Consider the following 12,029-nt stretch of genomic DNA (forward strand, 5'->3'; position numbering starts at 1 on the left):
TAGTCAAACAAGGAAAACTCATTGATCAGGCACTACCAGCATTAATGTACGCAGATGATATAGTGCTAATGACCAACAACAAGGAAGATTTGCAGAGATTGATGGACATCTGGGGTAATGAGGGAGATAGGTTAGATTTTAGATTCAGTAAGGAAAAATCAGCAGTCATGATTTTCAATGACAACGAAGGTAGTGAGCTTAGAATACAGGAGATCACGCTAGAGATAACAGATAAATACAAATATCTGGGCGTATGGATAAGCAATGGGACCGAGTACCTGAGGGAACACGAAATATACGTGACGACTAAAGGTAACAGGAATGCAGCAGTGATGAAAAACAGAGCACTGTGGAATTACAATAGGTATGATTTTGTGAGAGGAATATAGAAAGGGGTCATGGTTGCTGGACTGACGTTCGGCAATGCGGTCTTGTGCATGAGATCAGAAGTTCAAGCAAGATTAGAAATTAAGCAACGTGGAATAGGTAGGCTTGCTTTAGGAGCTCACGGGAATACACCAAATCAGGGAGTACAAAGTGATATGGGATGGACATCATTTGAGGGCAGGGAAGCTAGCAGCAAGATAAAATTTGAGAAGCGATTGAGAGAAATGGGGGAGGAGCGTTGGGCTAGGAAGGTTTTCAGCTACTTGTACATGAAGAAGGTCGATACAAAATGGAGGAAGCGAACCAGAAAATTGACTGGTAAATACTTAGAAAACAGCAGGTGGCCAAACCAAAAAGAACTATCGGTTAAGAAGAAAGTGAAGGAAACAGAGACTGACATGTGGAGAATAGGCATGATTAAGAAGTCCGCACTAGAGATCTATCGAACTTTTAAGCAGGAAATTGCTAAGGAAAGGATCTATGATAATACCCGGGGTAGTTCTCTACTGTTTGAGGTCAGGACGGGAGTATTGCGAACCAAGACATATCGGGCCAAATACGAAGGGGTAGACACAGTACGCAGTGCGTGTGGAGAGGAAGAAGAAACTGCCGAACACTTGATAATGTTCTGTAACGGGCTTCACCCTATAGTTCAGGATGATGGCGCAGAGTTTTTCAAAGCACTGGGGTTTAGGGACCGGGAGGGCAAAATAGACTTTAAGCGGGTAGACTTAACTAGAAGGAGGTTATCTGATTGGTGGCTAAAGTCAAGGCACGAGTGCAAATTAAACCCTTCACTGCAAAGTACGAATCCTCAAACTCACTTTTTAAAGAAAAAAAAAATAAATCTAGTTTTTGGTTCATTAAGTATTACGGCTTGGTGGCGCTAACCACCGCCCGATCTAAAGGGTACAGCCATATCCATCCATTTATATGTCATTGACAAAACTCGGGATACAATATTTCTATAGAGTCCTTTATCGGCAATGTTATTCGTGCAAGCACCACTCGAACGTTGGAAACCTTGCGTGCAGGTACAAAAGTAATTTCACAAACCCATCATTCAGTAGAGTTTTCTTGGCACTTGTATTGCTGTGCGAGATTCTTAATCTTCGCTTTTATTTGTGATGGCCCCCGCTCGTAGCTGTCCAGTCGCAGCAACGCGTCAATCTCATCTTATGGGACAGAGTTTCCCTTCTGCTGCCTCAAGTCTTCCATTCGCTCTTGCCAGCAATCACTTACTGTGAAGGTCTCTTCATTCGACGAAAAAGTGCGCGTACGTTGCGACGAAGTAGAAAGACTGGCGAAACTCATAATAAGTTTGCTTCGAGGTGCTCCAGCTGCTCCAACAGTACGAGAGTTGAACTAACCCCGGAAGACAACAGCTGTCTGCTTATCGTCTGCTTCTCCCATAACTACATGCGGTCGATACGAATCATAAAATATGCGATATTGCAGATATTCCAGTTTAAACAGTTTAGAATTTGCTTTTTTTATAAACATTTAGCTGTTTTATTGCGTTTTTATTGAACAATGCTCGATATTCTTGTTTATTGTGCTTTAAACAAGCTTGGCAGGGGGTGCAGACAACAGCGAAATCACGGTTTCTTAGCCAGATAGCGATGCGCGGGTCGCGATAGTCGTGATCTCGACCATGCCTTATTGTGATAAGAAGTGACCGTGTAGCAGCATCTGATCCTGATCGTGGTTAATCAGAATCAACACTGATCGTGATGAAAGATGCCTATGTGAGACCGGTAATAGGCACTGTGGATAATATAAATAAATCAAATAAGTAGAAGCTTGTTAATCCATTCAATAAAAAATTTACAAGACGCAAATGCTCAACTAGAAAGATTTAACGACAGTGGAACGCCTAAGGTTTTACACTATCAAAACATGATGCCCCATATTTCTCCAGTGTAGCAGCACTTAAGTGATTAACCATTTCATTTTACCACAGCCCATCAAGCAATGTGCAGGCTTTATGGGAATTACAGTGCGTTAATCTGCTAAATGGCAAGAACTCAAGTTTATGGCATGCAAACGTATGAGTTCAATCTGGATATCAACATCTGCACTGTGAGCGAAACCCGATCCATATCTCGCCTCAAGGGGGCAAAATTTTATAGTTTTTTAGCACAGATGTGTAAGATGAATCCATGTACTTACAGGGCTGTTGCATTACCAAAGTAAAGCATTTTTTATTTAATTTGACAGTGTGTGTACATATTACTATATGTTTATAGATAGAAGAAAGTATTTTAGGAAACGCGTAAATTTTTCTAAAACATCAACGAAAAATCAAAGAGCATCAAGTTATAAGCAGCAATAGCACACACCATAATTGCACAACTTCATTCAAGGCATGAAGCAATAAATTGAAATATATTTAAAAGTCAGCTTTGCCAATTTATACAGTTTGCGGAAAAATGCGATTTATGCTGCAGCAACTTTGTAAATGTCATCTGTACGATAGGGCAATGTAATTTGAGATTAGCAATTGTCACATTAATTTAGTATATCTGGACACCTTAGATTACGCTACTTGCTGCACTCCAGTTATTTATGTTCACTGCCTAAGTTAAGCTTTTGTCAAGTTTCCCACAATTTGAAAGCCTAAATAAATAATATTCAATATCATAACATTGATAAACTCTTAGCATTCCTGTTGCTGGGAAGCTTCCTGGACTCGAATTCAAAGGGGAACCGAGATACACTTCTTAAAACATGTGATGAGCTGGCCTGAAATGGTTTTAAGAGAATATTTTTAGATATAAATTCCTGGGGCATAAAAATAGACCAGTGATATCACAAGCACAACTTTTACTTGATAACGGCTCCCCAACTATGAACTGTTTTTATTTGCTGTTACCACAGTAACGTTTCGAGGTCGGGTTTCGATGAAAGTGCCACAGAGATTTGAATAATAATGGTATTGTGCTGCCGCCATGATGCTACGAAAATGAGAAAATCATGGCGTATCGACGAAGTGAATGATGAGTAGGCGAAGCAGTGTGATCAATCAGTGTTACCATATATCACCCATGACATTGACAACTCACCCACTTAAATGAGTGACAAAGCGGTGTACAGTTATATACATTGCTTATTGGTCATGAATGGTATATTGTATTTAGTGGCAAATTTCGCTGTGCCTTCATTATTAGTGCTTTGAGGTATCGAATCGAGCCCAAAGTTGGCAAAAACGAGGCATGAGCATGTTCCTTTGGTGGTTGCTTCCCGTAATAAGAAATGCACAGTAGAACATATCGAGACGTCACATACTGCATAAGCCAGTCGTCTGTGATCAACATCTTCATCGTCACGACGTATAGTGGGCACCTTACATGTGCTGCACAAGCGGTGATAGCGCGACAAAGGACAGGCCTCGTTCATGTGATTGGCCAATTCCATTCAGTTTAAACAGCTGCATATAAATCCTTCCTAGGTTGTTCTAACTGTAAACCAGTCACTGTGTGGACCTATGCAGCAGAGTTGTAAACAACACTTTCATTCCCTATCCCTTACCGTTTCATGTTTCTGGGCTCATAATTAGTTAATACATTTTCACAGTACAGGGTTCACATTTTGTAGCATTCTCTGCAGCAAATACTTGGGGTGCCGTGCTGAAATCTACCACACAAATGAAAGAGGCTTTTTGAAGCCCAATTCAATTATGAGGCGTGCTGTGTTAACAACTCTAGCTTAACGTAGACCCCCTGGGGTTCTTTGATGCGCAACTAAACAAAGAAACAATGGAGCTTGAAAGCCGTCAAGTGAATTCTACAAATGCTCTTGCAACAAAACCACTTAATCAATGTGAAGTGAACGAACATTTAGGAACTGCATGAATATTAGCTACAATTTCTGACGCAATATTTTTTACAAAGACTGCCGAAGGTCAAAAGGTATCTTTACTCTCCCCCCCCCCCCAACAATCCTCTGGGACGAGTTTAACAAAGATAAAGGCACGAAGCTTACAAACCCTAGATCTAGAGAACAAATAGCTAAGGTTTGTAAAATGCGTCGAACCACGGGTCAGCAACCAGCGTGACAGTATCATGCGGCCCCGAGCACTATGTCACACCTCTCCCACTCCCCAATTAACGCCTCCCGAATAACCGATGAACACGTCCACGGCTTTCTGCATGTGTCGTCGAGAAGCCTTGATGTAGATAATTGTGAGTTGGCAAAGAATATCCAGCACCAAAAGTTGCATTAATTTATTTTTTTTTCACTCTTTTAACCTATGTCTATAAATTTCAATTCTGTCAAATGCGTACTGGAAATAAACATTCTTTCTACTCCAGTTTTCTAGCTCATTATTGCCAACTCACCAAATTTTTTTATTGTTGTATGCAAATACTCCCCCCATCCCCCATTTGACATGTGGCCCCGGCCATGTTGGCTTCATGGAACTTGTCCCTCCGCTTCAAAAGGTTGCTGACCAGACGATAGCAAGGGAAAGAATTGAATGTCAACTTATAGCATACTAAGTGAAAAAGTTAATGGGATAATGGGGATTTTGTAAAAATTCAGCTAATAAATTAGCTTTGAATTCACGAGCAGTGTATAATACGTCAACTTCACCCCCTCTCTGTTTACTGCTAGCTGGAAGTCAACAAAACTGCTGTAATTTATTTATAGGTTACTTGTAGATTTGGTACAAGATTGAACTTATTTTCTTTCGCAATTTCGGATAACTTTTTTAAAAACCTTTTAGTATCAAAAATAGGGAATTGAACTTGCATTTTCAATCTCTTCATTTGGCTGTGCATTTCAAAATAAATTGTCAAGGGCAATTTTTACAATACGTCACGCTAATGTAGGACCATTGACAGAAGTTTGAGATTACGCTCTGCTTTACAGCGATGTTGATGTTTTATCTATTTTTAGGCCACTTTCTCAGCATATGAGACATGAGAAGTTGTGATTTCTACTTAGGGCAATAAAAGTTGGTACTAGGAAGAAATGCAGGAACTTTGAAAGAACAGCAATCATTAGAAATGCTTGCTTTTCAAAGAACAAAATATTTTCACCTTGCATCCGACAAATCCACTTTTTTTTATAGCTGTTGGTTAGGAGGTACATAATATCTGGATTGAAATATGTGCCCCCAAAATTTATTCTATAGACACTTTAAAGAACACAGGTATCAAATGGCATCACCAACTAACAAAACGAACTATACAAAATAAATGTCTTCTTTTCTTCACAACTATAAATTATCAAAGTAGAGTAGCAGCATTTGCCTTGCATGAATAGACATGACAAACGTTCAAGAAATAAATCAAAGCAATGTTTCACGGGAATGTCAGTGACACAAGAATAATGATTGCCAAAATTGATTCATACAGAGACCCAAAAACCATAGATTCATGGTCACAATTTCTAACATAAGATTGCAGGATAGTCAACCACCATTGCCACATGTTACTATTTCCTTACAATGCCATTACTACAATGTGATGGTAAACCCTTTCATTGATTCATGTTACACTGATGTAACACACAGGTACATAGGTATACCTGGGCGATGAAGACCCTGCCGAGTGTATGTACATGACCTCCGGAACAAACTGAGAGGACAACGCACTGACAAGAGCAGCAGGCAGAATGACAGTGCAGTGGCCACCAACCGCTAAAAGTGATAGCGTTGGAGCCAGCCGGTCAGTCGCCCCCTGAAGAAGAGACTGAACAGCACTCGAAATGCGGGACCAGTTTTTAAAAACTAGAAAGCTAACTTGGCTGGATAGTTTCTATTCTTGTAAACAAGCACTATCAAACATAAGCACTGTGCAAGTCTCACCGAAGGTATTCATGAAGAAGAATACTGTTGCGTCTTGCAATCCCTTACAGAACGCTGCTTTGAGACATTTATTTATAGATCTAAAACTTTGATGCAAAGCATGTTTCATTTTTGGCCGTAAACACAAATGCACTGCCACACTGTGAGGGATTTGTTTTACCATGCAGCCTGTTATTTCATTTTTTTTTTTCAAGGGCACATTTAGCATTTGGGTACTCAAGCAGGATGTGACAAGTGTTATGCTGCCGCTTATGGGGAGGGGGGTACTGGTGATTAATCATTAATATCCTGTTGGAAGTTCTTGCAGGGGGGGGGGGGGGCGCCTAGCCAGAAAAAGGGAAGACATTATCAGACTCTTGTACTGCAACCTGATGGGGTTTTCGCAATAACCAAAGCGTCGTTTAACTTCTCGAAATCATTATAGGTTTTCCGCGAAGTTTTTCGTCAATACAGCCGTTCTCCGAAGCACCTCATCAAGAAACATGATTACAGCCTTCGCGAGCGTCGTCGCACCCAACAAAAGATTTTTTTTTTTTTCTCTCTATCTCAAAGGAACTCGGAACGGCGCCAGCAGGGCTGTCGTTGAGTGCGCGGGATTCCTAAACAACGAAATTTCCTGCGCTCCATTAAAGAACAAAAAGAGAGAGAGAAAGACGAACCGTGTTGCCGAAATGACGAGCAGGCCACAACTTCTCTCGAGTATCGACTTTGACTCAATGACTCACGCGATCGTGCCGCTGGGAAAAGAAGCAAAAATAAGATGACCCGAGCGAGAAGAAAGGGAGAGAGAAGCACTTGAGGAACTGCGCCAAAACGTCGCGCGCAGGACCCTCCAGATCGACACGCCTGTGAATAAGCGTTTTGGAGGACGCGACATGCCTGTGCAAAGGGCGTTGCAGTGAATGCCTGAGCAGGGGTGGTGAACGGATCGGAAAACACTGCGGCATCCCTCCTACGAAAGGCGCGTCCGCTACCCTTCTGAGTGTTCTTTTTTGTTTGTTTCTCTGCTCTCAAAAACGGGATGCTCACCAGTCGGGCCACCCGTGAAAAATAGTTGCGCGCGGCACGGCTGAATGAAAAAGGTCAGTTGCAGAGCGAGGAGCATTTGTGCACCGAGAAACAGGACATAAGATTTACGAAAAAAAAAAAACGCGTGCAATACGGAACGGCTGATGTTCTACCTCTTATTCTAGGCATTCGTTTTTGTTATTGGGACGCTTCGAATGTTTGAAATACAAATGAAAGAGACGCGCAGACCGATCAACCGACTGACCCACCCGGCAACGTACTCTAGTCGGCGGGTACGTTCAGAGAAACTGCAGGCAACGAACGGTGAGAGTACAACGGTGTCCAGTGAAACGGGGCTGCTTACCTCGTAAAGAAAAGCGCCGAAACATCGGTGGTTTACACGAGAGAACACCCAGCGCAAGAGTTTTTGTTGACACACTCGCGATGCAGCGATGTTACTCGGCCATCACAAAGCGACCGTTGCATCGCCTAGCGGTCGTTGCGGGAGGCGCTGGTTAAGGAGTAATCGCTGCGCGCACACACTAAAATTTTGTAATTGTTATCTTTTAACGAACTTCACAGACATAAAAGGGGGTGGAGTATTTTACAAACATGAACTCTCCCCCCCATCAATGCCGCTCCCCTCACATTAAAGAACGGAGGCTTCGTCGCAAACAGCGCGTGACAAGCTCTTTTTCTCTGAAGACACACATATTTATTCGCGTGATTAATGTATGTATTAATTGCGTAGTCAGAAATTTTATTCGAAGAGGGAGGTTCAACCACGCTTTCATTTCCATGCGCGTGTGTGCAAAACTGCAGATGCTATCTCCGTGGAAAGCATGTTTATGTTTACGATACCATTCCTCTTCAAGGGGAGCAAAAGTTGGGGCAGACCTTGCGCCCCCGCCCCTTCTTGGGTAACTAGGGAAAGCGGCCGCCCCTCTGTGCTCCCCGCCCTCTCTGTGCGCACGCTTTTGTTTACGAGTGAAAAACAGCGCTAAAGTAAAACGTACAAGACAAGAGAGGTACGTAACCACCAGTGGCACATACCCGAAATAGCGGTCCTTACGATTTTGACCTCCAAGGTGGTTCCGGTGAGAGATTTCTTCTGTGCGTTGTTGAACAATAAACGATAATGCTCAATGCACATGTTAATGGCTGCTAAGGGGGAATGAGAGACAGGAGCATTCGGCCTTTAGGTAACGCGCACGCTGCGATGCCCATTAGCAGCTATTGTCATGTACATTGAGCACGATCTGACAAGAAAGGGTTGCTACGTTATACTCGCTGGGTGTAACCTCCTTAGTTTTAAAAAGGTTTAGCGAGCGTTGGGCCGCATAGCCATGAATACAGTGAACTAGTATATACCATGAACTCGAGGTGGTTAAAGGTGAAAAGTAAACCCGAAGCGCAAGCCGTAAGAAAGTGTGCATGTGCCACCTCCCGTTTAGTCCTTGAAATGTCCGCTGGATGGTGGTGCTTCTATATGGAGAATATATGATGAAAAGATGCGAGATGGTGGTATTTGGAGTGCTGAATAGATGGACGAATGGACACACAGACAGATGCATGGATGGATGCATGAACGGACGCAGGCGCGGATGCATGGACGAACGCATGGACGGACGCACGAACGGACGGGTGGATGGACGCATGGACGGTTACACAGACGTACGCAGGAACGGACGGAAGCAAGAACGAATGGACGGACGAATGCTTCGCCCCATTCCCCACCATTCACTCCGTGGATATGCTGCCATTTTTTTTTTTTTCGTTTGCTTCAGGGTGAAAGGGGAGCCAGGGACATTTTAGAATGCTCATTTCATCCAACTGTATGTGCTTCAGTGAACCCACCCCTCCATTGATAAGCCAGCGGAATGTCAATGTTTACGGAAAGAATGTATGAAAAATAAGGTACATGCTTTGTTAAAGAATGTTTCCATTGACAGTAAGCCCGTGGTAAATAGTGTATGCACATAGCTCGCTGTTAGTGTGATGGACAGCATGAGCGGCGTTAATGCTACGCGCTGTTGAGTGAGAGGTTACTGGTTCAAATGTCCGGGGGTACCTTCAAACTTTTCTTCTGATTAATTTTTAGTTGTGCCTTTTATAGATAAACACGTACTTATACATATCCGGGACATAACAGCGACGACAAAAATCAGCCGAAAGTGTCTATATAATTGAATTTTAAAAAAGGCAGTCGACAGTGCTTAGATATGGTCGAGTCTTCTCGGGGTGTTGATGCGCTTCGCTGAATCGATATCAGTTATTAAAAACGATAATTCAGTCCTTGTCGTTATGAGAGCAAAAATCATATTTAGTGAACGTCAGCGCGCGAGTGGTACAAGTTACAGCATGCGGAAAAGAACTCAGATTCCGCTATCTAAGGACGGCGAAAACACATCCCGTCGGGACGAAAAAAAAAAGTTCTTATCATTTCTGTCTAAGCAACAGTTTTCGTCAACACTAGATTGTCAACGCGGGTCTCCGATCGCAGTAATGCGTTCAACGTGAATGATTACGAGACGGTCCCCGTGAAGCAGGCTATGTATGGATAAGCACGTCCATGCATGCGACGGCGACCAGCCACATGCCATTTCAAAAGTTTACCGTCACAGAAACTTTGTGAATGGCAAAATATTTCCTACTGATCAAGGGATGAATCAGTCAGTAAGAGGATATGCATGGTGACATTCACATAGCGGTGGATGAGCAGTCGTCGACTCCGCGTAACTGGCGGCATTCAGTGGATCGACGGCTCCGCGCGGATATCTCCGCTATACTCACTACATAAAGAATCAGCGCACTGCAGTGCGCCCCCACTCATATAAGAAGCTAAGCTTTGCTACAGCTACTGCCACTTTACTTCGCGTTAATGATATGACAATTTTGAAAGGAATGGGTCAATCCGGCGGCGTCATTGGCAGATATGCTGGCCCGGCCGAGTTTTTCGTGCACCGTGCTCTGCATGGCGTGCAGCTGCGTACACGTATACAGTACCCACAGGTATCATTCAAGCAACACACTTCACACTCTTCATCGCTTTCAGTTAGAGGTCCGCTTAGGTGATCTTTGTGCTGCCATGAAAACATGTTTTATCCCCTTTGCCATCGCTGGCGATTGCCCCTGCAAGGGATCGAACACCCGTTGCATGAAGTATTACTGTAGCTGATCGGCCCATAGCTCACGCAGAAAGCTTGTTATGATGCAGTATTGCTGTATTTAAACCCTGATACCATGCGTGATGTTTTACAACCTGAACTCGCGAACACTTTGAACTATATACACATTGAAAGAGAGCGACATTTGCCGCTCCGTTGACTTGATTGAAATTCGAGATTGATATCCTTTTAAATTTGAAAACACATGAAATATCCGAGTATCCTTTTGCTCCAGGCTGATTGTTTCGTATCCCATCACACATCACATGAACCAACCATAACGATTCATTAAAATAGGGCTCATAAAGCTCGTTGATGCAGCTCGCGGGGCAGCCGAACGTACCGAGTACTCCAGGCACCGGCATGCACTGCAACAGCGGTGGCATAGTGCAACTCGCGGTGAGATCGGTCTATGCTGCTTCACACACAAACTTGTTAACCTTCACATAACTTGCGACAGCAGCGCACTTCGGGGAGCGATTAGACCACGAGGCTGGCGCTACCCCGACGCCGATTGGAATGTGCCGTACCAGGCAAGAAGGTGTGCAAATTCAGCCCCATATATTGTCATATTGGGGGGCTTAACCCCCCCCCCCCCCCATGAAGGGGAGCCCTGTGCTCTCCTGATTGCTCCCTTTACCGCCAATCCGCTGCTCGAAAGCGCGCTAATTCGCTTAGCCGGCCGCTCTCTGTGGCGCGCTTTCCGTGTGCAAGCTTGGTGCCATAAGAACACTGTCCCCAGCAGAGATTTAGCTTGCCCCGCTCTTCCTCTGATCCGTGGCAGCGGTGAATCTTCGTTATGTCGAAATTACGGAAAAACACGCTTTCGTTATATTAGGGTCGCCACTGGTCAACCATCTCCGCAGACGTTCGGCGGATTTCGTGCCTGACGGTTGTCTTGTCCGCGAAGTTATCTCCGCTCGCAGATCGAGGCCCCGTCTATACGGACTTCTATAACCGTCTCTCAACCAATTACTTTTCTCTCAATCTTTACTTCTCTATCTTTTTTTCGTCCCTCCCTATCTCTTGCGATATCTAGATACTGCTGACGTAGAAACCATCATGAGTTTCGCAACTAAACTACGACACACTAGAAGGAACAGACGAGAACAGTTCTCGTTGGTCCCCTTTTCGTGTGTCCTAATATATAGTTGCACAACTCACGATAGTTTCTTTGTCAAATCACCACCTTGCCAAGCAGTCAACTCTTTTACTGCTGAGGTGTTGCACTCTGATGCAAACAGATGTGGGGCGTGGGGCTCACTTTTTTTTTATTCTTGCTATTCAAGATTCATACCCCCCCCCCCCTCAATTCCTCCCACACGCACACAACCATCTCCACGGGCCCTGGGTGCAAGAAAAAAAAACAGCGAAAGCTGTATCCCGATTGCCCAAATTGCGGGGAAGATTTGTGTACTTTAGCCCTCATGGTGCGGCAGTGCCCCATGATACAAGACTTCAGCAACAGGCAGGACTGGCAGAAGGCCATCATGAGATTCAGACTGTAAGACCAGTCCAAGGCAGTTCAAAGTGCCCAGCTGTGAGAGAGCAGAGAGGCATGGACTTCCGGCTTCAACAAGGTATATTAGCTGACACCAAGCCAGCGAGCGGTGTTCTGTGGGAATGCACTGACGGGATCCTTGGGACCTTCTTAA

General features: G+C 44.0%; 1 protein-coding gene across 6 annotated transcripts in view; it reads right to left on the reverse strand.

Annotated features, from left to right (window-relative positions):
- LOC119170692 (transmembrane and coiled-coil domains protein 2) overlaps positions 1–12,029 on the reverse strand; it is a 68,003-nt gene that overhangs the window by 48,720 nt on the left and 7,254 nt on the right. The window contains exon 1 of one of the 6 annotated variants that reach the window (XM_037421923.2): positions 7,572–7,708. The exons of 1 other annotated variant lie outside the window; for it this stretch is intronic. Coding sequence is in view for 2 of the 5 variants with exons in the window: in XM_037421919.2 (XP_037277816.2) it covers positions 7,572–7,596 (25 nt within the window). In the remaining 3 variants the exon portion in view is untranslated. Of the gene's footprint in view, positions 1–6,858; positions 7,526–7,571; positions 7,709–12,029 lie in introns of those variants that run through there. 4 more of the 6 variants (XM_037421919.2, XM_037421921.2, XM_075886878.1 and 1 more) reach the window with 4 other exon arrangements.

The sequence above is a fragment of the Rhipicephalus microplus genome, chromosome 2, assembly GCF_043290135.1.
Source record: "Rhipicephalus microplus isolate Deutch F79 chromosome 2, USDA_Rmic, whole genome shotgun sequence".
Lineage (NCBI taxonomy): Eukaryota > Metazoa > Arthropoda > Arachnida > Ixodida > Ixodidae > Rhipicephalus > Rhipicephalus microplus.